General features: G+C 31.3%; 1 protein-coding gene across 1 annotated transcript; it reads left to right on the forward strand.

Moving 5' to 3' along the window:
* Positions 1 to 1,487: 1,487 nt before the first annotated feature.
* On the forward strand, positions 1,488 to 23,280 carry LOC128157376 (gastric triacylglycerol lipase-like). The gene is made up of 8 exons (XM_052819894.1): positions 1,488 to 1,729; positions 2,710 to 2,827; positions 3,252 to 3,447; positions 8,432 to 8,675; positions 12,592 to 12,747; positions 21,732 to 21,803; positions 21,896 to 21,967; positions 22,270 to 23,280. Exons 1-8 carry the CDS (start codon positions 1,592 to 1,594, stop codon positions 22,516 to 22,518), a joined length of 1,245 nt encoding a protein of 414 aa, XP_052675854.1. The 5' UTR covers positions 1,488 to 1,591; the 3' UTR covers positions 22,519 to 23,280.
* Positions 23,281 to 23,487: the final 207 nt, after the last annotated feature.

Raw genomic sequence — 23,487 nt, forward strand, 5'->3', positions numbered from 1 at the left:
AACATAAATTTGTCATGCACTTGTATATACTTGTCAATTGTTTTTTTTTTCAGAAAACACATGCTAATGAAATATTTTTAAAATATCAGGACATGCGTCAGAATTTCAAAATTTGCCTCATGTTTTCCTTGACAATGCATTTTTTGTATGAAATTCAAATTTCATTAAATAACGATAATTTTACTTTGTACATTATTATTTAACAAGCCATTTGTTCAATCTTTTGCTTTCAGTCTTATATACAAGTCAATATGTCTGCAATTTAAAGAAATAAAATTCAATCGAAAAAATAAATAAATTACAGTGTTCATTTAATATAAATATTAAACTTAAGGAATATACTGCATCAACATAGTTCACTGCAAATTTTGCCTTCTAAAAGGGCTTCCAGATCGCCAATTTCATAAGAACATGACCATTTGTTGTCATACTAGAAAAAATAAAATCAATATGTGGACAACTTTAACATTTGTTCATCTGTACAGAAAAAACTATTTTATTTAATCAAAACAAGCATCTAAGTTTCTTCAAATCAAAATCCTACCTATCATTCTTTCTCAGATAAGTCCTTCCAGTTATGTGAAATTTACTTTTTGAATTATTTAACGTACAAAGTATATGTAATTTGCAAATAATCTGGGTTAATATGCCAGTAAGACGCCTTCGAGAGTGTTGTACGTGTACTTTATAGAGTGTTTTCGTGACGATTTCATAATTTGAATTTGTCATATTTCAAGTTCTATATTTTTTTTATTTAATATATATATATATATATATATATATATATATATATATATATATATATATATATATATATATATATATATATATATATATATAAACACGATTGTTTAATTTATAATCAGGTAATATTCATACACGTACATGAACCAATTATTTTCTCGGATCCTTCGAATATTTCATATTTTACACCGCTATTCATTTGTCTTTCAAAGTAAAGCAATATGGTCCATGCAGTTTATTACAATAGGGAAAAAATCCAGAAGTGCAGTGCAGATAATTGAATATATAGCTTATAGGAATGTATTTATTAAAGGGAATAGGCTATTTGAAACCATTTATCTGAAACTTTGAAAAGTGGCAAACATAAAAAAAATATTAAGTAACTTTATATATTTTGCACTCATATATTATTTTCCAGCGTAATACCGTGGAAAATTCGAGAGTGCGAGTTTTTATGGGTTGGTTAAGGGGTTGTTTACAGCTATCTCATCAAGCAAAACATCCCTCTAATTTATTGGCCTAAATATTTTTTAATAAGACACATACTTTATTAAATTCATAAACCACATGCATATTTGACATATCTTTAGAAGATATACAAGAACGCAGAACTCACAACAAAATAATTAGAGTTAATATTGAGGCCAATATTGAGAACATGGTATGTCACATTTTAATGTAGATTTTTATTATCTATCATGCGTTTGACTGACCACATAGGTACATAGATAACACATAGATAAAGGACGAGTTAAGAGTTCAGTATACTTGTACGTTGCCTGATTCACTTTAAAACATTGAATTTTTCCTAACAGGTTATAACATACATTAAGCGACAAGAGCAGATATGTCTCACCCATTCTTAAAGGGTGTCATTTTGTCGGTTTTTTTCAACACATGGTCGGTCTCCCTAATAGTCGTAGACAGTTCTAAGGTTTCATTGCACAGCGGCATCACCGCAGACCCTGATGAAAACAGAAACGTGGTAAGTATCAAAATCTGGTCTGAAAATCGTGATGTTGGACAGACTTTTTCATGCTTTAACTGAGATGTTCTCACCGTTACCTGTTACTGTAGCATTATATAGCTATCATCTTATTACAGTTATTTTTATTTCTGTCCTGATACAACCCACAGCGAATTGCCCTCTTTCTAATTCTAAGGTGTCATTAAAGCACCACGCTTTCGCACTGAAAGTCTATTGTGAAAAAACCTCTTTTTTTCTTATGTTTTTTTTTTACTTTAAATTCTAATAAGTTAATTATAATAAAGAACTATGTGCGGTATTATGCATTTTTGCCCCCAAAATCAAAGTTTTATAAAGATTGTTAAAATCATATTGGAAATAAGGGTGTAAAAGGTTATCACCACAGTGACGTCATAATGTAGAAATGGCGTTATGAAGATTGCCTTATTTTGTGAAATTTTGTAGCAAAATATGGGTGTTTTCCGACGGTTTTTCGACTGGGAAACATCGAGCGCAGGCTTCCTCAAGTACCATTTTTTGTATAATGTGTATAACTTTCTGAAGAAAAAAAACATATGTTAATATCGTACTTCAGCTGACCTGTGCTCAACACTTCCGAATGCAAAATATAAAGCAAAAATGAGAAGATTTTCATTTGTTTGTATATTTGCGTGAATTAGGTCGTTAAGGTGACGTCATAGATAAACAGCGAATGACCAATGATGACTAAAATCAAGATTAAAGTGATAGGCATTCTCTGTACAATGATTAATAAAGATTTGATTTTTATACGACACTATTTAAATATTGGTTGAAATCAGGGGCAGATATTTGACCATACCGCACATAGTATAGTCCTTTTAACCACTACAATAAATTCTAAAATACATCAAAACTGAACACAAAACATGTTAGCAATGTTCCCAATCTAATAATATAGATGTAATATAAATTGTCTTAACCTGTGTATTTTCTTAATACCGGTATATCACTTTCAGACAGAATTAATCACAAGTAAGGGATATCCTTGCGAGCAACATGATGTATTAACTAAGGATGGTTATATTTTAAGTCTTCAAAGAATTCCATTCAGTAAGAAGTCGCCAACCAGAAAAGGTAAAATTATTTGAATAAATTATTATAAAGTACAGGAAGGTTGAACATGTTTTTTTTTAATTTGTTTGCAATGGGTTATGGATCTAAGCTTTACAAAGAATCAGCATAAAAATTAAAAGATTAAACAAACTTAATTATGTTAAGCAATTGTCCACCGAAAACACCTGTAAATACAATCAAAACGCAACATTTAAGGGATAAAAAAGACAATGAGATATCACTGAAATATCTGATACATATAAAAACACGGATGGTAAATTTTCTGAATAATAGTGTCTAATCAAAATATTTTTTAAAAGTCCATAAAGACAACTTTTTCATCAACCCAATATATCTATGTCTATTTTGCTATTTCTAAGTTCGTGCAGAAATGTGCCTGTAAAAGATAAATGTGAAAATAAACAGTGTACATCTATCGATATAGGTAAACCAGCCATACTTCTACAGCACGGCCTTCTGTCTTGTTCATCATGCTGGGTTGAGAATCTGGCCAATGAAAGTCTCGGTTTCATGCTTGCTGATGCGGGCGTCGATGTCTGGCTTGGGAACAATAGAGGAAACAAGTACTCCAAACGCCATGTCAGTCTTAGTCCTGATGATCCACGCTTTTGGGAATTTAGGTCAGTCTTAGTCCTGATGGTTCACGGTTCTGGAAATCTAGGTCAGATTTTACAGACATTCATGCTTCTTTATTTGTGTCATAATAAATGTCATAATAGAAATACAGACAGACTAGCCTTCATCCATTTCACGTTCTCTTCTCAGACTTTCTTTTCGTTTGATTATGGAAATCGTTTAAATTACAGTGATATACAATCAAACGACATTCACAATGAATTCGATTAACAACGGGTGTATCAACTTTACACGATTTGGATTTCTTTGGCAAATTCATCAAGGATAATGAAAACAGTTAACACTGATGCCTATCATTATAACAAATTATGCATATAAACTTCAAAAGAGGATAAAATTAAAACGGATAGAATATTGGACACTTGTCGATATTAAAAATACATTATAATTAAAGAGGGCGGGTCTAATTTGTTCTGCCCTAGATTTTTGAATGAAAATTTTTTTTACACGAATTTCTACTGATATAATTACTATTTTAAGATAAAAAAAAAGACATTTACCTCACCGTTTGTTCAAGGAGTCATCTCAAAGTTTGTTATTTTTTAACAAACGACCCTACGGGATTTTGCTTGAAATACATCAATTTGCATATTTTTTTTTTTTTGACATTTTTTTAAAACTTCTGCCCCAGGGATTTCTTTTTCTGTTCTACACATCAAAGTTATTGCTAAAAGGCATCAAATGGTCAAATAAAAAAACACCCTTTTTACCTCCTGGTTTGTTCCAGGGGTCTTATCAAAGTTGTTTTTGGTATGCCCAATGTCCCAGATTTGTCAGATAATGGCTATTTTTTATTTGACAAAGGCGGAAATGGTGATCTTTATAGTATTATTAAAACATTCAGACATATTTAAGTAATGAATTAATATATAACATCACATATTAAGGGTCATTAATATAAAATACATGGTTACTGTCTTGAAATATATGAATTAAGCTATACTTAGGCGGGTAAAGAAAACGTGACAGAGGGCTAGACTTGCTGAACCCTCTTCACGTTTTCGATCCCAGCCCAAATATAGCTTATACTTCGAGACATTTATGTTTATTCCACAATATGATATCAATTTTACGCATCAAACGAGCTATTTGCATCAAATTTCGCTGAATTACTGCACTATCACGCCATGGCGTCAACCAAAAGACGACGTCACTCGCGAAAGCGTTCGTACTCGATCTCTACTCGGCCTCGTTAAATACTCTCACCGGTTTCGAATTTTCAAATTTTACAATATTTGACCAAAAATTTTTTTTAAACCTTGACCTTGGCTGGATATCACAAACATCTAATATTTGGTTGAATTTCGCCCAGAGCTTTTGAATTGATTTAAGTTGCCAACGGTGATGACAATACACATATAAAGGAGAAAAAATATGTTGAAATAACTTTTCCTTTTGCAAAATATACTTTTCAGAAAGTGAATTTATATAATGTGAGGTCAGAACGGAAATGTATGAACGTAGCCATTAAAAATAAAAGCATTATCACCCCCTAAAATAAACGTAATGAACGTTAAACTGTTATTAATCATGCATAAATGTAACTAATTTGTGAGTTGAAATTCAATGATCCAAGCAAACACTTACGCCTATATGCAGATGTCCATTGTAATCAATGTGCGACGATGACGTCACTTGTCATCATATGGTTTAAACATTACCAGAACAGATCATCAATGATGATGAGATCAGTTATTGTTTAATTATGTAGATTTATGGGATTTCTTATCTGATTTGCTGATGTCGATTTTTATTTTTAAAAAGGATTATGTGAAAAAATAATAAAGAATACGTCGTGCGTGCATATTAAAACTTGCCTACGTTTAGAATCAATTTTGATTTATATTGATTTTTGAAATTCATGTTTTACCAGTATATTTTGTACTGACTTCGATGCTTAACAAATATCAAAAGGTCGGTAGATAAATTTTGGGGGCGATTTTAGGTGAATCAGCAAGTGCTTATTATTAACTCTTTTCTTGAAAGGTCAGCTGGTTACACTAAAATCAAAGTTGTAATTATGTCAAGTTTTGTTTTCGCCAAGAAAAATCTCAGATGACATGTGTTAGTACGTGATCAAAAACAGGAGAGCTTAAATACAATAATAAAGTGTAATCAACGAAAGTTTTTATCTATCTATTTCCTCCAGGTTCGCACCTGATGGTGAATGCAGTATAACCTACAAATACCTGTCTGAAGAAATAAGTTTTCCGAAATATTGATTTAACCTACTTTTAACAAAATACTGGTGTTACAACGAAAATATTTTCAGATAGATAGCTTCAGTGGTTATTTCATAATGACAATTTCTATGGAGACTTTTTTTTACCTAATAAGCAATGCATGTATATTTTAAGATAATGATTTTAATACAGTAAGTAATTTCGTCGGTCAATGCATGCAAAATTTATGGTATTTTTAGATAATTATTTCTAAGGGCAAAAACCATAACTTTGGTATGTCAATTATTAAGAAATAAGAAGCTTGAAAAAAATCAATGATAATAACTGTCTGTAATACTTCTTCCGTGTTTCTCAAAAACCGTCAGAACCCGCAAACGAGTTATATTGTAATACTAGTATAAGATATCAATGATAAAACTATTTGTTCTTCAAATTCAATTTTCAAAACAATTTTTAGTGAAAATATGCATTAAATCTTGTAGCAGGGTGGATATAAAAAATTGGTTTTTGCAGGATACAGTGGGGGATAAAACTGAGAAAAGGTTGTAGCCTATTCATATTCTCTTGTTCTACGTAAAAACCAAACATCTTATGAGATCGCATAAAGAGCAATTAAATTTTCTTGTCAAAAATTGTTTGTGTTCATATCCTAAGATTCTGAAAAATTGTTGTAATTATAGAGTGGACAATACCTTATTCATGCACTGTGTATTTTAGAGATTTGTTTGGTTAAGATACAGCTTTTCTTGTATATGCGTATATATTTGTATATGTTTATATATATGTATATGTTTAATTCGAGAACTTTACATTTGTCAAGGATAAGTAATGATGTACAGTACAATACAGTGTAGATCTGTAGCTATTGATACATGTATAAATGTCAATCATGAACGACCAGTTGAATGGTACATTTGAGCACAGTGTTAATACATTATATTTAACAAACTTACGTAATATTTAACTGCTTATGCATTTATGGAAACTGACTAAACAAATCTTTTATAGAAAGGTCATTTACAAAGTTGATTCCTCTTTTAAAGGGACATAGACACGATTCGAGCAAAACTTTTCAATTAGTAATGCTTAGAATTATCAACATGGTTATTTATAATGCTCCGTAAAAAATTTAAAGTCAATTATTGAGTTACAAACAAGATACAGTTTGATAGTCTTTGTTATGTAAACAAAGCTCAAAGTTTTGTCATTGTTTACTATGTGTTGTGTTGGAATTCGTTTTCATTAAATGTTGCTTTTTTGTTAATATTAAAGCAAGCCACTGACAAACAACTTGATCAAACAGGACTATCAACTTTCTCAATTGAAGTTTTTTTCCGTAAGTTCTTTTGGTCGATACCACAACCTTGCCAGCAAATGCAAATTTCCACAGTGTCGCATGCTGACTGACTTTTTTTTTTATACTTATACATGTAGTTCGACCATAATTAATCGCTATTTATCTACGGTTTTTTTTTCTCGATCACGAAAAAGAACACACGGTGGGTTTTATTTTGCAAAAACAAAAAAAACAAAACAAAACATAAAAACCCAAAAAACCCAAAAACTTAATTGAACATCTAATATTTTTGCATAAATTATCGAAAATCAAACATCTATGATATAAGTACAATTGATTCGTAAAATAAAAATCTCACATCCTGAAAAGAAGGGTTATCCGTACAATAGGCGTACCCTTTAAGCAGCCACCTGCTCGCACGACCGCACGTTTGTCATTTTTATCATTTTAATAACCAGATTTTTTTTCTACGGAAAACCGATTGAAAATTTATAAAAATTGATTTCAATTCGTGTCAAGGTCCATTTAGTCGTTAAAAAACCTCACTCTACTTTCGATCTCTGGTATAGAATATATTGACTTTTAAGTCACAATAGCATGTTTTTCCCTCAAAAAAGTGGTCCAACTAAAACAAAATCAAGATAAAACTGGGTGCAATAAGAAACTGTACGTTGTTTTTTAAATCATTTCAGATCTTTATCTTAAATACAGGATATGGTTATTTCATTATTTTTCTAAGAAAATAAACCTAAGTTGTTTTGCCCCAACATCCATGTCTTCCAAATGACGCAAACAATTATGACCTTGGATCTTCTTTTTATCGAGAAACATAAGAAATGACTGTATATCCCTGTGCAAAATACTTTTGTGTTTACTGTGGATTCAAGGAAAAAGATAAACATCTGTGCCCTAATTGTGGTCTACGGACACAGTGTCACGACCTACTTGTGTTTTGTTATGAATAACGTGGAAACTAATATTCATTCAATTAATTTGTAGAATCAGGGGCAACAATCGTCATACTTTAGTATTGTTATTATAAAAAGACTAAACTCATTATCTGAGAATACGAAGACTTGTCCCATATCAATTATTATTATGTTCACCACATTTGAGGTTTTTCCCATATTTTTTTTATTTTTTTGCAGTAATGATTTATTTTTACAGTTGCAGGTGCCCATTGACGGAGAATAAGACCTTTCAGTTTTGAAGACATAAGAATATGTCTCCCTTAAGGAATATTTCTTATCATCAATTAAATCAATGATAACACCAGCCTTGACAGAGTCCTTCCGGGTTGTTTGGCTCTTCCGATATTTAGATTCTCAGACTAATGACCTATAAAAACATAGCCCCTGTTCATTGTCACGGCATCATTTGCACATCAAGTGACAGGATATGTACTGTAATACTAACCTCTGAAAAACCTTCATTAAACCAGTTTTTATGGAGATAATTTATAGTGTTTTTCTTTTTTTTTTTTTGAAGCTGGGACGAAATGGCAAAATATGACTTACCCGCGATGATAGAGTACGTCATTCAGAAAACCGGAAACGAAGGAATTTACTATGCCGGTCATTCACAGGGAACAGAGCAGGCCTTTGCAGGATTTGGTCTCAACCCTGATCTAGGGAGAAAAGTCAAAACCTTCTTCGCCCTTGCCCCTGTAGGCAATATGTCGGGAATCGAAAGTCCAATTAAGCTTTTGGCACCATTTGCAAAAGATTTTGAGGTAAAATGAATGAATGCTATGCGATATGTTCTCTTTTAATAGAGCTGATTGGTCCTAGCCCTTTCTTAACTACATGTATTTAAGGTGGCTCTATAAACCGACAGTTTCCAATTTTCAATAGAAGACCACAAAACATATTCTTATCAAATATCAAAATGACGATAGGGATACTATTATAGGTATTTTTAAAGAATTTTTTAATGTTTTTTCCTGTTTTTTGTAAAATAATTTTTAAAAAGTTAACTATTAACAAATTGAGTGAAATTTTTTTGTCATATGATGGATATTTCCTTCGGACACCTATAAAAAAAACACTCAGACATGTTATTATTGCAATTTTTTTTAGAATATCCCAAAAACATCATTTTTCATATTTTCTTACTCTGTTTACAATTCATCTAAAAAAGCTGCTTGATGATATAAGAAAATATATTTTAATGAATGTGACATAGAAAAGTTGAATGAAAATCACTGCAAATAAACACAAAAAATATTTTAAATTTTATTTGGTATGAAAGTTCCTCAGGTAAGAGTTATCGTTCCTAAGACACCTTGGGGACTTTTCATTTCTGAGTTGAAGAAAATTTCCTAAATATCATGCTACATAAATAAAGGGGAAAATTAACTTATAGGATTTATGTATCCCAACTTGAGAAAAATTCAAAGCCACCCTCCCATCCCCTAAGGTGGTAAGGAACATCTGTCGATACATGTATTAATGTGGATTAAAGTATATCATAATTGAAATACTTCCACCAGTTTAGAAATATCTTTCACAATATTCAACCAAAAAATGCGTTTAAAAATATTTTGGAAAGTTAAAAATTTTATTGCCCTCAACGGGACACGAACTTATGATCTACAGGTTTGTAGTGAGACCCACTAACCCACTGCGCTACGCTGTTAGATGTCGATGATGGGAGAGAAACTATTTAAAAAATGATACTTGATTTTATTGTTTATTTCGATAAATAATACGACACAACGTGAAGGTGTCATATACCACATTACTTGTAAGTAATGAATTTTCCAATTATGAAATCCAATCCATTCATTTAACAATTTTTTCAAAAGAGGGGTCTCCACACAATTTGCCTCAGTTTAAATCAGCCAGTATCGGAATTACATGCTTTCAGATTTACTTTTTTGCGTACTGCGTCATCAAAAAGAGCCACCTTAACTCTCCTTGAAATTGAGAGCATGTAAAAACATATAGGAAAACATTCAAACTTGAAAACTGAAATATACATATAAATTTTCCTTACTATGTAACAAATGCAGAACATAATTTTACCATGTTTCAAATTTTGGCTTTGTATGTACTATTTTGTGATTGGTCGAAATTTTAGTTATAATGAGACCATGAAGTCGGATTCATGAATTTGCACGGGCTTATTTCAAACTTTCCATGAATGCAAGATCGGGGTTCTTTAATTTATTTATTTTATTTCTAGAGATGTTAATATTAACAATAATGCTTTAAACCCTTTAAATTTTAGGTCACCTATTGCAATTGGTCTTCGTCTGTCGTCGTGCGTTAACAGTTTTACTTTTTTAAATTCTTCTTAAAAACTACTAACTACAACGCCAATTGTTACCATTTTTTGTGTAAAGCATCTCTATGGTAAGAGAAATCTAAATTGTAAAATTCATGGATCCCCCCCCCTCGGGGCACCACAGGCAGGGCCAATTATGCAAAAAAAACTAAATTTTCAAAAATCGTCTTCTCTACTCCCACATATGTGAGGTAAAAACTAAAATAATGCTTTGTTATGTTGTACATAAACCGGTCTACCAAAATTGTGAAATTCATGGCCCCTTGGTAAGGGGTTCAGGCCTTCAGGGGGGCAATAGTTTAATGCATATAATGTTTGAAATCTTCTCTCACATATCTGTAAGAAAACTGACTTCATATTCCTATATTTTAACCAGTAAGTCCTCTATAGGAATCGTAAATTTCATGTCCCTTGGAGTATGGCTTTTGACTCCAGAACGAGGCCAAAATGGATGTATAGTGTTAATACATAGAAAATGTTTAAATATTATCTTCCCTAATTTCACACACCTGTAAGAAATATAAGGTAAATGAAGTCATAAATTTTAAGACCAGGACGCCTTCATCCAAAACTATAAAGGACTATGTGCGGTATTATGCATATATTTTGCCCCAAAAATCAAAGTTTTATAATTTAATTCTGGTTGGCTAAAAATTATTTTATATCGTATAAAGAATGTTGCCTACGTCACAGTAAGACTAACGTCAAAAACGTATCAATACGCCTGACGTTACGTTTGAATTTTGTACAAATGTACGTCATTTTAAAGGTCAAATGACCGTTTTTATCTACAATGAAGAGTAAAAAAATTAAATTATAAGCAATGAATTCAATATTTATTAGTTTTATATGGTATAAAATGGTTTGAAACAATTTATGCTTTTTTATAAACCGCTTCGCGGTTTATAAAGCGTAAACTGCCCCAAACCATTTTGTATCGTTGAAAAAACAAATAAATATTGAATTCATTCCTTAAATAAAGAGCTTTAAAGATAGTTAAAATCAAATTGGAAATAAGGGTGTAAAAGGTTATCACCACAGTGACGTCATGATGTAGAAATTACGTCATGAAGATTGCATTATTTTGATAAATTGGTGTTTTGTAGCAAAATATGGGTGTTTTCCTATGGTTTTTCGACTTGCTCAAGTACCATTTTTTAGTATAATGTGTATAACTATCTGAAGAAAAGCATATGTTAAAATCGTACTTGAGCATACCTACGCTCTATACTTCCGAATGCAAAATATAAGCAAAAATTGAAAAAATTTTCATTTGTTTGCAAATTTGCAGGAATTAGGTCATTAGGTGACGTCATGAAAGATAAACAGCTAGCGAATGAGCAATGATGACTAAAATCATGATTAAAGTTATACACATCCTCTATACAATGATTTGTAAACAATGATAATTAAATATATTAATAATAATCGTACACGACTTCTTTACTTCTACTGATACTGAATAAAAACATAATGCATATAAAGGAAGAAAATAAAGCCATCTGTCAAAATTTGAAATCTTTTGTCTCCCAATGTTCCCAAGGATTTGAATATAGGGCAGGACCAAAACACTCATATAGTGTATAGCGTAGGGGTTCTTAATGCAGGGTGTGACCAAAATAACAATTTAATGTTAATGATATCTATCTATACTACTATATTAAAATAATAGACTCGAATTTTTGGGCTTTAATACCGAGAAATCGGAAGAGTACTGTCTTTTGTTTTATATATTTTAAACATCATTGGTACTTGAAGATTACCAATTTGTTTTTATTTTTTCTCAATCAAGCTGCGCCAATTAATAATCAACGAAAAATCCTTTAAAAAATCCGGAAATTATCTGGATTTTTTGGATTTTACAATCTTGCACATGAGAGAGAGAGAGAGAGTTTCTGTCTGCCCCTGAAGATGATGGATGGAAATTGTTTAAAAAAAAACAAGTATACTTGCCACCTTGTTTTAGTTTACTATGGAAACATATACTCATAAATCTTATCTTGAACGTTAATAAATATGGAAAAAAATGTTTGCACCTTTAAATAACAGGTCATGTACTCTATTATGATCTTTAGAAAGTTTTTTGCTATATATATATATATATATATATATATATATATATATATATATATATATATATATATATATATATATATATATAAAACACTCCTCGATTAGTTTGTGTATGGGATATGGTGACCGTGAAGGCCTATTGACCTCTCATTTTGAATTTTCATATACAAAGCCCCTATGTTGTATAAAGCTTGTTTACGGATACTACGTAAATGATCGGTGCCGAATCATTCATTTAGCTTTCATTAATTGTTTTTGTGCCATCTTTCGGTTTTCATTTTTGACAGATGTTCCTGGAAATGTTCGGTAAATACGAATTTCTTCCCAATAAGGAATTATTTACCCTGTTTGCTCAAGACAGTTGCAAAAGAAAAACCATTGATCTCGTGTGTGAGAACGTTTTGTTTCTTCTGGGAGGATATGATTCTGCACAACTAAACATGGTGAGTTGTAAACTTTAAGATTTTATTATTTTTAGTTTTAAATTGATCCTTTATATGCAGGCCATTTTTAAATAAATCATGTCAACTCACACAAAAATTGGTAACGAGTTAAACCAGCAAATGAGATGTGCATATATCGATGTTCAACTTTTCTACAACAATGAACATCATTATAAGGAATTAGGTTTGCTATTTCCAGCGTCTTGGATCAATCAAATGCCGATACTTTATTCCTTACATGCATCGATTTCATAACAAAATGAATCATGAACGCAAATGAAAGGCGAAAAATATAAAAAAAATATTTCCGTTTTTACACCTCAAATATAGATATTTAATAATTTGAAACTCGCTTTTAACTGACGTTTAAGCAATAAATGACTCATAGAACCCCAGTACCCCGTACATATAACGTTAAATATGAATGATGATGGCCACATAAGACTGGTAGAATAAGTTTCTTAACAAACCAAATGAATTTGCAAGATAAACAATCGAATGTAAAAGGCAAAATTAGATTATTCGTAGTAGGCTGTACATGTGAATACGGTGATATAGATGGCGTCTATGACATTTTAATGCATTTTGGACGTTCTTGTCCCTTTTTTACCTACATGGGTGAGAAGAAACAATATTGGGATAGAACGTTTGTCATTTCAATACAAAGAAATCATCTTTAAAACTTGTCTTGTATTGAACATGGAAGATAGAATTATCGCTACTTTGATAAATTATGGTAATATTTAAAGTGTTTTGACACTTTTTTTCCCTCCGTTTATGTTTATTTTAGTGATAAATAGTGTAAACATTTTTAGGTTAACATTGCGTTGCTATATGTAAGCTCATTCAGGAATTTACAAATATCCTGTTTTAATTTTTTTCATAGAAACGTTTTCAATTATATTGAGGAACACTTTGAGAATCTGGTACAATGTATTTGAGATTCAGAAGTCACCAGAATAGCGAATCCAAATAGTTTTACACAAATTCATTTAGATGATATCCAATAAGAGCGTAGATGTGCTGTACCTCAATTTTTAAGTTAACATTCAAACAAACTCTCTGTAAGAACTTTCAGGATTTTTCAGACAGGATCCGTATATGGTATAAAAGAGGAGACACAACAAGAATTAAATATGTAGAATGTGAATTGTTTATAAAATTTGGTAACTACTATTCAACGTTTAAAATACCTTTACATTTTAAAGGAAAATGGTGAGAAATGACAAAAGCAGAATAAAATTAATCAAGGAATAAGGAATCATTCTTTGAGTATTATGAGGTGACAATTTTGGTCGGTGCGTAATCAAATCAAATAACAATGGCTTTATGATATATGTGATAACGCCTTGATTATTACCTCATGATTATCAAAGAATGATTCCTCATTCTTCATATTTATTTAGTTTTCAGCAATTGTCTGATTAAATATTTAGATATGAATAAGCAAACCCCGCTTGCGTCCCAAAATATACGTCATTTAAATTTATTGTCCAGTCTGTATAGTACAAAATTGATACGAAAGTAAAGACAATGAAAAATGTTGATATAATGCATAAGACATTTGGTATGGTGATTTATTTGTTATAACAAAAGAAAAACTGTCAATGTGACCGGGTTCTGTAACCGAGTCTCCTGTATGCAATATTCTGCGTGAAAATGACTAAGTTTAACAGCTTGTGTTTTTTTTCATAAATTATCAAAGATCAAAATCCAAGTAATATGCACAGCTCTGATATAAGTACAATTGATCTGAAAAACAACAACTTTCTATTTTGAAAACTGTAGGAGGAGTTATCCGTACAATAGGGGTACCTGTTTGGCAGCCGTCTGCCCGCTCGCTATTTTCACCATTTTATTCACCGGATTTTTTCTTTGGAAAACCCAGTTATAAAAAACTAGCTTGTGTTGTGTTTATAAGTGCGATGTCGCCGTTGGATTATTGTTTTAAATTTTAATTTCATTCTCCATTAAGTATTGAATAAGAAAAAAAAAATTCAAAATATGAATGAAGGCTCTCTTATTTTAAATTACATCATAGTATGAGGCAGTACAAATTACATAACATGGCTTTGATTTATTTTCAAGTCGGACAAAAATTTAATTTTTGAGGGATACTTTGACTTGAGGATTGCTTACATGTTATCAAATTATATAAAAGCACCAGGTGGTAATATAACGTCCGTACTCCTTGACTTAGTTTCAGAAACTCACAATCCCTGTGCTTTCTTTGATGTTAGACTTCCATGATTATAATAGGAAAAGCGTTTAGCCATCTTAAAAAAGAATCCTCAAAAAAAAAAAAAAATCCGTCATTGGAACAGACAACAAAAATGAATATGATTTTATTGTTTAGATGTGCAGCATCAGTATAAACAATATCCAATTTTTGAACTTGTCTCTTTAAACAAAATGCGTTCACAAAGCATCCCTTCTGTTCTTGGTGAACTCTTTTAGTCTTCCATAGAGAATAATTTGACTTATATGAATAAATGTTGAAAAAAATCATCTACATTATGTGACAATGGAGATAGAGATTCACTACTGAATCGTATCGGGCCTGCGCGTGTTGTGTTATAACTTGTACATTGTCATACATTTTTTTCGTCCTATCAACATATAAGCTATTATGTCATTTTATTTGTAAAAATTATTTTGCTTTTCAATGAAATGAGTTTACTTAATCTAAATCACCTACTGGAATATACAATGAAAATGTATACATTATAAGTATATCAACATAAATATATTTTCATTTCTTGGGAACATATTGCGAAAATATCGTTATCGAATGGATTTCGCGGGGGCGGGTGGTCTGATGGCTCGTCACCTCACGTTGAATCTAGTTCATGTTAACTGCCATATATGTAATCAATCGAAAATGTTCATGGATTTCGTTAATCCTATCATCCATGAATTTAAATTCACAAAAAATTATATAAATTAACAGTATTATCATAAAATTGTTCCCATTAACCTATGCAAAAATATCAATCTACAAATGAAATTTTGGCTCCATGAAATTTAAACCAAAATAAAGGAATTTAAACTAAAAAAAAAAAATGCAACGCTCATGTGATCAATTTATGCCAAAAAAAATATACAGCAAACACAATTATTTAATTTTTTTTCGATGCTTTGATGAATATAAAATATAACTATTTGGAGAATAATAAAGTACTTGTAAGTACTTGAAATTAAAGGGGTTCTCGTAGTTCTACCATTGGTCTCAAAATTTATATTACATGTTTAATGGAGACTATCCCAAGCATAGAAGATGAAAACGAACTGCTTAAATATCGATCATAAAGCAGCCCTCTAGCTACGATGTGTAATACTAATACAAATTGAAAATAAATTACATGTTAAGTTATTAGTGTTCTTTGTTTTTCATATATATCAAACTATCAAAGTCAGTTTACATGTGCCGTCTCGAGCTACATTCAGAGTGAGCTGCCGTGAGGAACTCTCACGCCCGCAAGTTTCATTTGATTACAATAATTTCGAGAAAAGTTCCCCGTCCAGAAAAGAAAGCTTATTAATAACGACATAACTATAAATCATTTTTTATTGTTTTTCGTCTAAATTTCTATCTCAATATACTTAAATCAACATCTTAAACTCCATAAAGATAGATAGCAATAAAACTGGTTAAATGCATAAGAGTGATTTGAATCTTACTGAATTCACAAGATAAAAATTCAATACATTTGTATAAATAAGAAGTCACAATACTATTTGTACAATACTGTATATGTTGACAATACAATAAAAAGAAGGACAGTTTATTAGTTGAAACACAACAAGTGTAGGCCCCGATATGCTTCCGTAATTCATAGATTTAAGGTGGAACAACACATCATCACAAAATGGCTTACCTCTGATCAAAACGACATTTTGTTTTTGATAAAAGGAATTTATCGACGGCAATAAGAAACTTACTCCATAGCTGAGTGGATAAAGTGTCGGGCTTGTCATCCGTATATTCCAAGTTCGAATCCCGAGGGGGCTATTGTTGTTTCTTACTGAATTGATTTTTTTAGATATTCATTTTTTATCCCCAAACTGCAAACTTTTCGCTTATTTAGCATATGTACAGTTTAGTTAGATATCATGATATCTTTCATAATCAAATTATTTACTATTAGTTTGAGTGACTTTTTCCAGGTGTGTTATTCCACCTTAATGCAATGTGATTTTATGAAAGCTTTCAGAAAATGTTTGGAGTTAAAGAGGTTACACACAACACCAAATGTTAACTTCTGTTTAAATTCAAGACAAAATTACCGTGATCATTCAGAAATCTTGAATAAAGTGTACGTTGTTGGAAACCAATGTCAATTATTCAAATTAGTTGAATGAATGATGATTATCCTTGTACTGACACTTATTGAGATCATAGAAACCAATGGAAAGTGCCACGAAAGCCGCAACCTGTAGTTGATTACCTTCGGCAAGGTATGATAACTTGGCTCCGGATTTCTGGGAATGCCAGAATTCATAAAGGTTCAGACTATTCATTGGTTTATTAAGTACAGCAGGGATAGACTGTTTCAGGTACAATCTATAAACTAATTCACTGATTGTTCGGCACTAAATCTTGGATCATGTGATACTTTCTCTTGCTGATATTAGTCATGATTTAATGACTTTGTAGCAGAGATTTAAATAACCGTTGTTTATAACATTTGTTCAGCATATGTCGTCATCTTCGTCTTCACCCGGAAATTTTCCAAGATTTCTTTTCATTTTCTACCAATTAAGTGGAGTTCAAAACAACGTTTTACAAGCACGATGCATATCATCCCATACACTTTTCGCCTATTTCTTCTTCTTTAAATAATGTGACAAATATTTTTATGCTCTTGGTATCAGCAAAATTAACCAAATACAAGTTATTTATTGTACCAACTTCTGATTAAAAGACAGTGCCATCTGGCTTGAGTCCATCGATATATATCCATATGCATAAACAATTAGTGGAAAAGTAAGCGGAATATGATATTTCCTTTTAGCATATCATAATACTCCTCCCCCCAATCCACCCCAAATTTGTACTTTTACCTGAATACCATTCTGAATCGACACAACCATATATACTTGGATCTATTCACTTTATAATTAAAACAAAATGCATAGAACTGATTTGTTTTCTGAATATTTCACCTACTCTATATAATCAGATGACAAAGGGACATTGTCACGACTTCGGTCAAAATATAATTTTTTTTTCGATCTTAGTGTCTACGATGCTTTACATAGGCATTTTGCACAGGCAACCATAATTTGAGTGTCATTCGTTCCCTGTATCTTGCTTGTATCTCTGCGACTTGTTTTCAAATTTCAGTTGATCACTAGAAAATGCATTCTTAAAGCATTGTAAATAATAAAAACAGAAAAATAGAATTTGACCAAAATCGTGACCACGCCCCTTTAAGAGCCATATGTTTCAAGGAAAAATTCTTAGTACTGTTTAATGCTTAATTTGATCAGAGGTAAACCACATTGCTCTTGTCATTAAGTGCTGTGACCATTAGGTAGCTTGTTAAATTCAAGAGCTGAAGAACGATAACTCTAAAATATATTGAAGACTAAAACACCAACCAGATGAAAATCTTACAAATATTTTAATCATATAATCAATATATGAAATAGTTTTGCAGGGTATACGAAAAAAAAAAAGGATCTAAAGTATATAAATATAAAGGACCTTCCATGCTTTACCAAAACAATTACACAACTTAAACTTAACTTCTCATTATTCCTTTTTTGTAGAGAACGCAATTCAATACTCTACGAATGACAATAAATCAAGACACACAGTTAGTTATAAATTGTTTTTAAAAGATTTTCAAGCAACTTTTATAATCATTTAACTTTTTTTTAATGAAATCGTCACTAAAGAAAACAGGAAAAATATAAGAAAATGAGAGTTTTAAATTTAAAACCAATTTACCATTGCTTTCTGCTTGAAAGTGGCAAAATGGCAGTGAACATTTCTTCATGTATAATGTTATAGTTGATTGTACTCTCCCATCTATGGTTCTACAATCTTACACATATCTCAAAATGTTCACATATAATCAATACTACGAGGGTCAATCAAAAAATACGAAGACAATTTGGCTGTCTATCATATATTTTTAATGAGAGTCATACTTAACAGATTAATCTGGGCACCAACACTTATGTTATTGATATGCGAAGTTTTAGTCCATTTGATGAAACGGTATTTTTGTTACCCCTTTTTAAAAACAACATGTTTTGTCACCACGGCGCACGGTACCGTTCAAAACACGACATCAAGATTAAACACGCACAGTTTATAGATATACCCCATCTTTTCATCACGCTTAGTTTCTTGTGTCTTTCTCCTTACAATTCAAAATGACACTGAACCACTTAACATCTTACTTGCACACATCTGTTCGAGAATCATAAGTTAGTTCTTCAAAGTTTTCATTTTCTAACCGTGTATCTCTTAATTTATAGCAAGGATAACCCTAGAAGTCGGTTGACGTTACTTATTTTTTTTTTTACCAAATATTTACAGATATTCTACTCTCTTTCGAACTGTTTTATATTCGAAATACAATTATCACCACCCCCACAAAATTTATTACAGTTAAACACAAACTTGCAAAAAATTGTTGACTTATTTTTTGCACAATTGAGCATTTTCACAGCTTGTGTCGGCTTTTTCCTGTGTTAAATCCATTTTGTTTGTACCTCTCGTTGCGCCGTGACGTCCAGCGACTTCGATGTTTTTAGTCAATTCTAAAGAGGACTATCTGTCTATAGTTATTAATATCTGTTCGACAAAACATTATATCCTGTCATTGTTTGGAACTTAGAATACCAAGACAAAACTTAATTTGAGGTTTCAATATCATTTGTTTTTAAGCCCAATTTATAGAGATTTTACTTTCAACATTATATGGATTATTGTTGACATTACACAAATTTTGACCGTGCGCCGTGACCTCATTTTTGCAGGATTAGATTCTAAATAATTCTTAGAAATAAAGGAATCTATTAACTTTTTTCCTTGGAAATTGTTTGAAAATGTTGCTAAATTATGTCTACCAAATTTAGTAATGATATGACGTTCAGTAACATAGCTATGACAAAAGTCTTCGTATTTTTTGATTGACCCTCGTATTTACATTTTCCGGGGATAAAACTACAAATCAATTTTGTAATGTTTAGAGCAGTACATTTTTTTAATGACTATCTTATATTTAATCCTACTATTGCTGAAAATTATATAAATATATGTAATAGGGATTAATTCTTTGAATATTATGATGTATTTGATTAGAGGTGATCAAATGTATCATAAAGTCCTTCGGGCTTTATTGGGTTTGATCACCCCGACCGTTTTTGATCATCTCATAATACACAAAGAATGATTCCTTAATCATTTAATATTTATTCGTTTGATGAGATATCGGCGCTTCTGATTGGTCGAAAAATTTCTTTGATACCTGCATCAATAAAATTTTCGCCGGATCTACTTTTCTCAACTGTTCTGATCTAACACTATTTATAGAACGGGAATTTTCAAAATAAACACTGTCAACAAAGTGTAAAGTTGTGTCTGTTTTATTGTCAGCAAACAAAATACAACTTTATAAACATAAAAACTTGAAAGTCTAACCTTCAAAAATAAACAAAACACAATATCTTATTCACGAAATAGAAAATTAAGCGTCTTCTCACGATTTCGTCTGCTTGAACAGATCAATCAACATTACTGCGAGGCTGGCTGTTCCTTTTCCAGAATAATCATAACGAACATATAGGCCCATACACTTTCACGGTAACACTGCTGTTCAAATTTGGTAACGATGATTTTTAAACTGACACAGTACCCTACATGATCGGTCATCAGAAATTCAGAATAAGCATCGTTTTGAGTACAATGCATCAACTCCTTCGGCGCATTCCAAGCGGCAGATACTATAGTATACCATTTAAGTACATCACTGGCTATATAGTTACCACAATGTTTACAAAAGTCGCTTATACATACTATTCTTTGTCGACATATCAACTATTTTCGTCCACGATCGCCTCTCCTTGGATGGTTACGTCCAGTTGCATTTTCCATCGATCTCACATGAAAACTAGTGTTATTACGAATTTTTCTGCACAGTGAATAATATCACAAGCTATCGCATGTATTTTCCTTTCGTTTTCAATTCAACCGGTTCAGATTTTAACTCACTATTTGTATTTAATCCATTAAATTCAGTTCAATAGCTCTGCATCAGCTGAAGGCGCATCCATTTTGAATATTGTTGCTGTTGTTATTTTGTATTCATACGCGCCGCTTCATTTACATTATTTACATTTTTGATCAATGACACTTCACATTTTTTGATTTGAAAATGTTTTATTAAATGATAAGAAATGAAGATAATAATTTTTCTATTGATCGACGTATCAAAGAAAAAATTGACCGGAAAACTTTTTCATCAATGCGCTACGCGCATTGATGAAGTTTTCCGGTCAATTTTTTCTTTGATACGTCGATCAATAGAAAAATTATTATCTTCATTTCTTAATTCCATTGAATTTTAATTAGGCATTAATGTTATATAACTTTGTTAAACGCTTGGACGTCAAAGTTAAAATTTGTTTAATGAGAAACATACAACATCTTTAGAATTAAAACAATACGTTGAAATCGGACAACGTATATAATCGTACTTAGACATTATTTTACTAGTAATTAGATATCTCATTATATTGTTATGTTTGTGTCAAAATTACAATATTATACATCATTAAATTACACCGGCCCATGAGACCTATATGTCACTTTGAAATCATTGAATAGTAATATACAAATTTGGTAGAGAGAGAGTAGATTTAGCGCATAAACTTACTGTATGTACTAAATTCTTGAAGACAATTCTTCTCTCATAGAAATAAATCAATGTTGACTATCATGCCTGACCTCATTGACCTATTTTCAGAGCCGGATACCCGTGTATGTCAGGGATCACCCGGCCGGAACTTCCGTGCAGAATATCGCTCATTACAGCCAGGTGCGTCACCAAGTCGTCAATGATAGAGGAAAACATTATCGATCTTTGACTGAACTTTAATATGTCTTAACCTTTCTTTTCTTCTTTTTTAGTCCGTTCTGACTGGACAATTTTCCATGTTGGACTTTGGATCACCGGAGGCTAACATGAAACATTACAATCAGGTTTTTAAGAAATTGATTGCGCATTACTATTAACTATAGAGAAAGATTTATGGTTTATTTTATTTTGCTTGTTTCTTTTGTCTTTTTTGTTTTATTCGTTTGAATTTTTTATCATTATTTTTTTCGGGGGGAAGGAGGGTGGGTGGTAAAACTTAATTCTATAAATCATTTATTATTTATTTAAGTTTAGAAAAAAATGGCCAACATACCGGTAGATTATCTTGATTGTTTTACACATGTACTATTTTATAAGCATAATAAATTCTTACCCTAACTAACTTTTTTTTTTTATTTCCTCTTAGTCGACACCTCCATTGTATGACGTCACTAAAATGGAGACCCCTGTCGCCCTTTTCTCTGGTGGTCACGATTGGCTTGCAGACCCAGGGGACGTACAAACACTTATACCACAGCTCAAAAATATCCGGTTTAATAAGTACCTTACTGTGTGGGAACACCTAGACTTTATCTGGGCACTAGACGCACCCTCGCAGTGTTACAATGACATCATCAAGATGATAAAAAGTGATATGAGTGTGAATCGGGATTAGCATTTTTAAAAAAATGTAATTAAAAGTTATATGAACTGTTAAATGTGATATGTAAAAGTGGTGCATTCTTTTAAACTTTTTTTATTTTGCCAATCTTTTACTACCGATTACATTAATTATCATGAAATCGACTTATTATACAATATAAATTTTCTGTAAGATGATTCTGAAATTTAAAAAAAAAACGAAAACAAAAGGAAAAAAAAAACAATAAAAAAATTATTTGCACCTTAATGTATACTAGTCGTTTTTCATTTAGGGTGTAATATATTTTTGTCTCTTGAAAAGGAAAAACACTACATTAGGTGAGCAATTGAAATATGGTATTAGTCGTATATTAGTGATGAGAAAAGTGTAATGAATGTAAGTCGTACATTAGTGATAGAGAATAAGTCGCACATTAATGATATGGTATATCTTACACTAGAGAAAGGAAAAGTCGTACTTTGAAATAAGTCATACATTAGTGATATTAGTCGTTTATGTGTAATATGAGATACATCTTACATTTGTAATAAAATTGGTTGAGAAATAAAACCTTTGTCAATAATTTGGATGTACATTTTAATTTGCTATGTTTATTCCATACTATCGTTAGTTATATTCATTGTTTTGTAATGAATGATTAATAACTTGTGTTGCATATTCATTAATCGTTTGATCTGTGATTAGTATCTTGTGATGCACATTTGAAAATCTTGTGTATATATATTCAAACTTTGTTATGTACAATGTATTATTAAAAAATTGTAGTAGACTGTTCGGTGCGTTTTGTTGGTATACAACATGTCGATCAATTTACTAGTAATTGGAAACAAAGATCGAAAACGCGGTCTCTTCCTTTTGCCATTACAGTATTAAATGTACATGTACCACCATCTAAGCGTGTGCAAACCCCTTGGTCTCTGGCAGATGAACGACTTCAGATCTACAAGTAGTGAGCCAACTTTGGTGTGCGTATGCATGTGT

The sequence above is a fragment of the Crassostrea angulata genome, chromosome 7 (genome assembly GCF_025612915.1).
Source record: "Crassostrea angulata isolate pt1a10 chromosome 7, ASM2561291v2, whole genome shotgun sequence".
In the NCBI taxonomy this organism is placed as follows: domain Eukaryota; kingdom Metazoa; phylum Mollusca; class Bivalvia; order Ostreida; family Ostreidae; genus Magallana; species Magallana angulata.

Coding starts and splice junctions, on each gene's coding strand:
- LOC128157376 (XM_052819894.1), top strand. CDS start 1,592: ATGTCTCACCCATTCTTAAAGGGTGTCATTTTGTCGGTTTTTTTCAAC. Junction 8,676..12,591: donor CATTTGCAAAAGATTTTGAG/GTAAAATGAATG, acceptor CATTTTTGACAG/ATGTTCCTGGAAATGTTCGG. Junction 21,968..22,269: donor ACATGAAACATTACAATCAG/GTTTTTAAGAAA, acceptor ATTTCCTCTTAG/TCGACACCTCCATTGTATGA.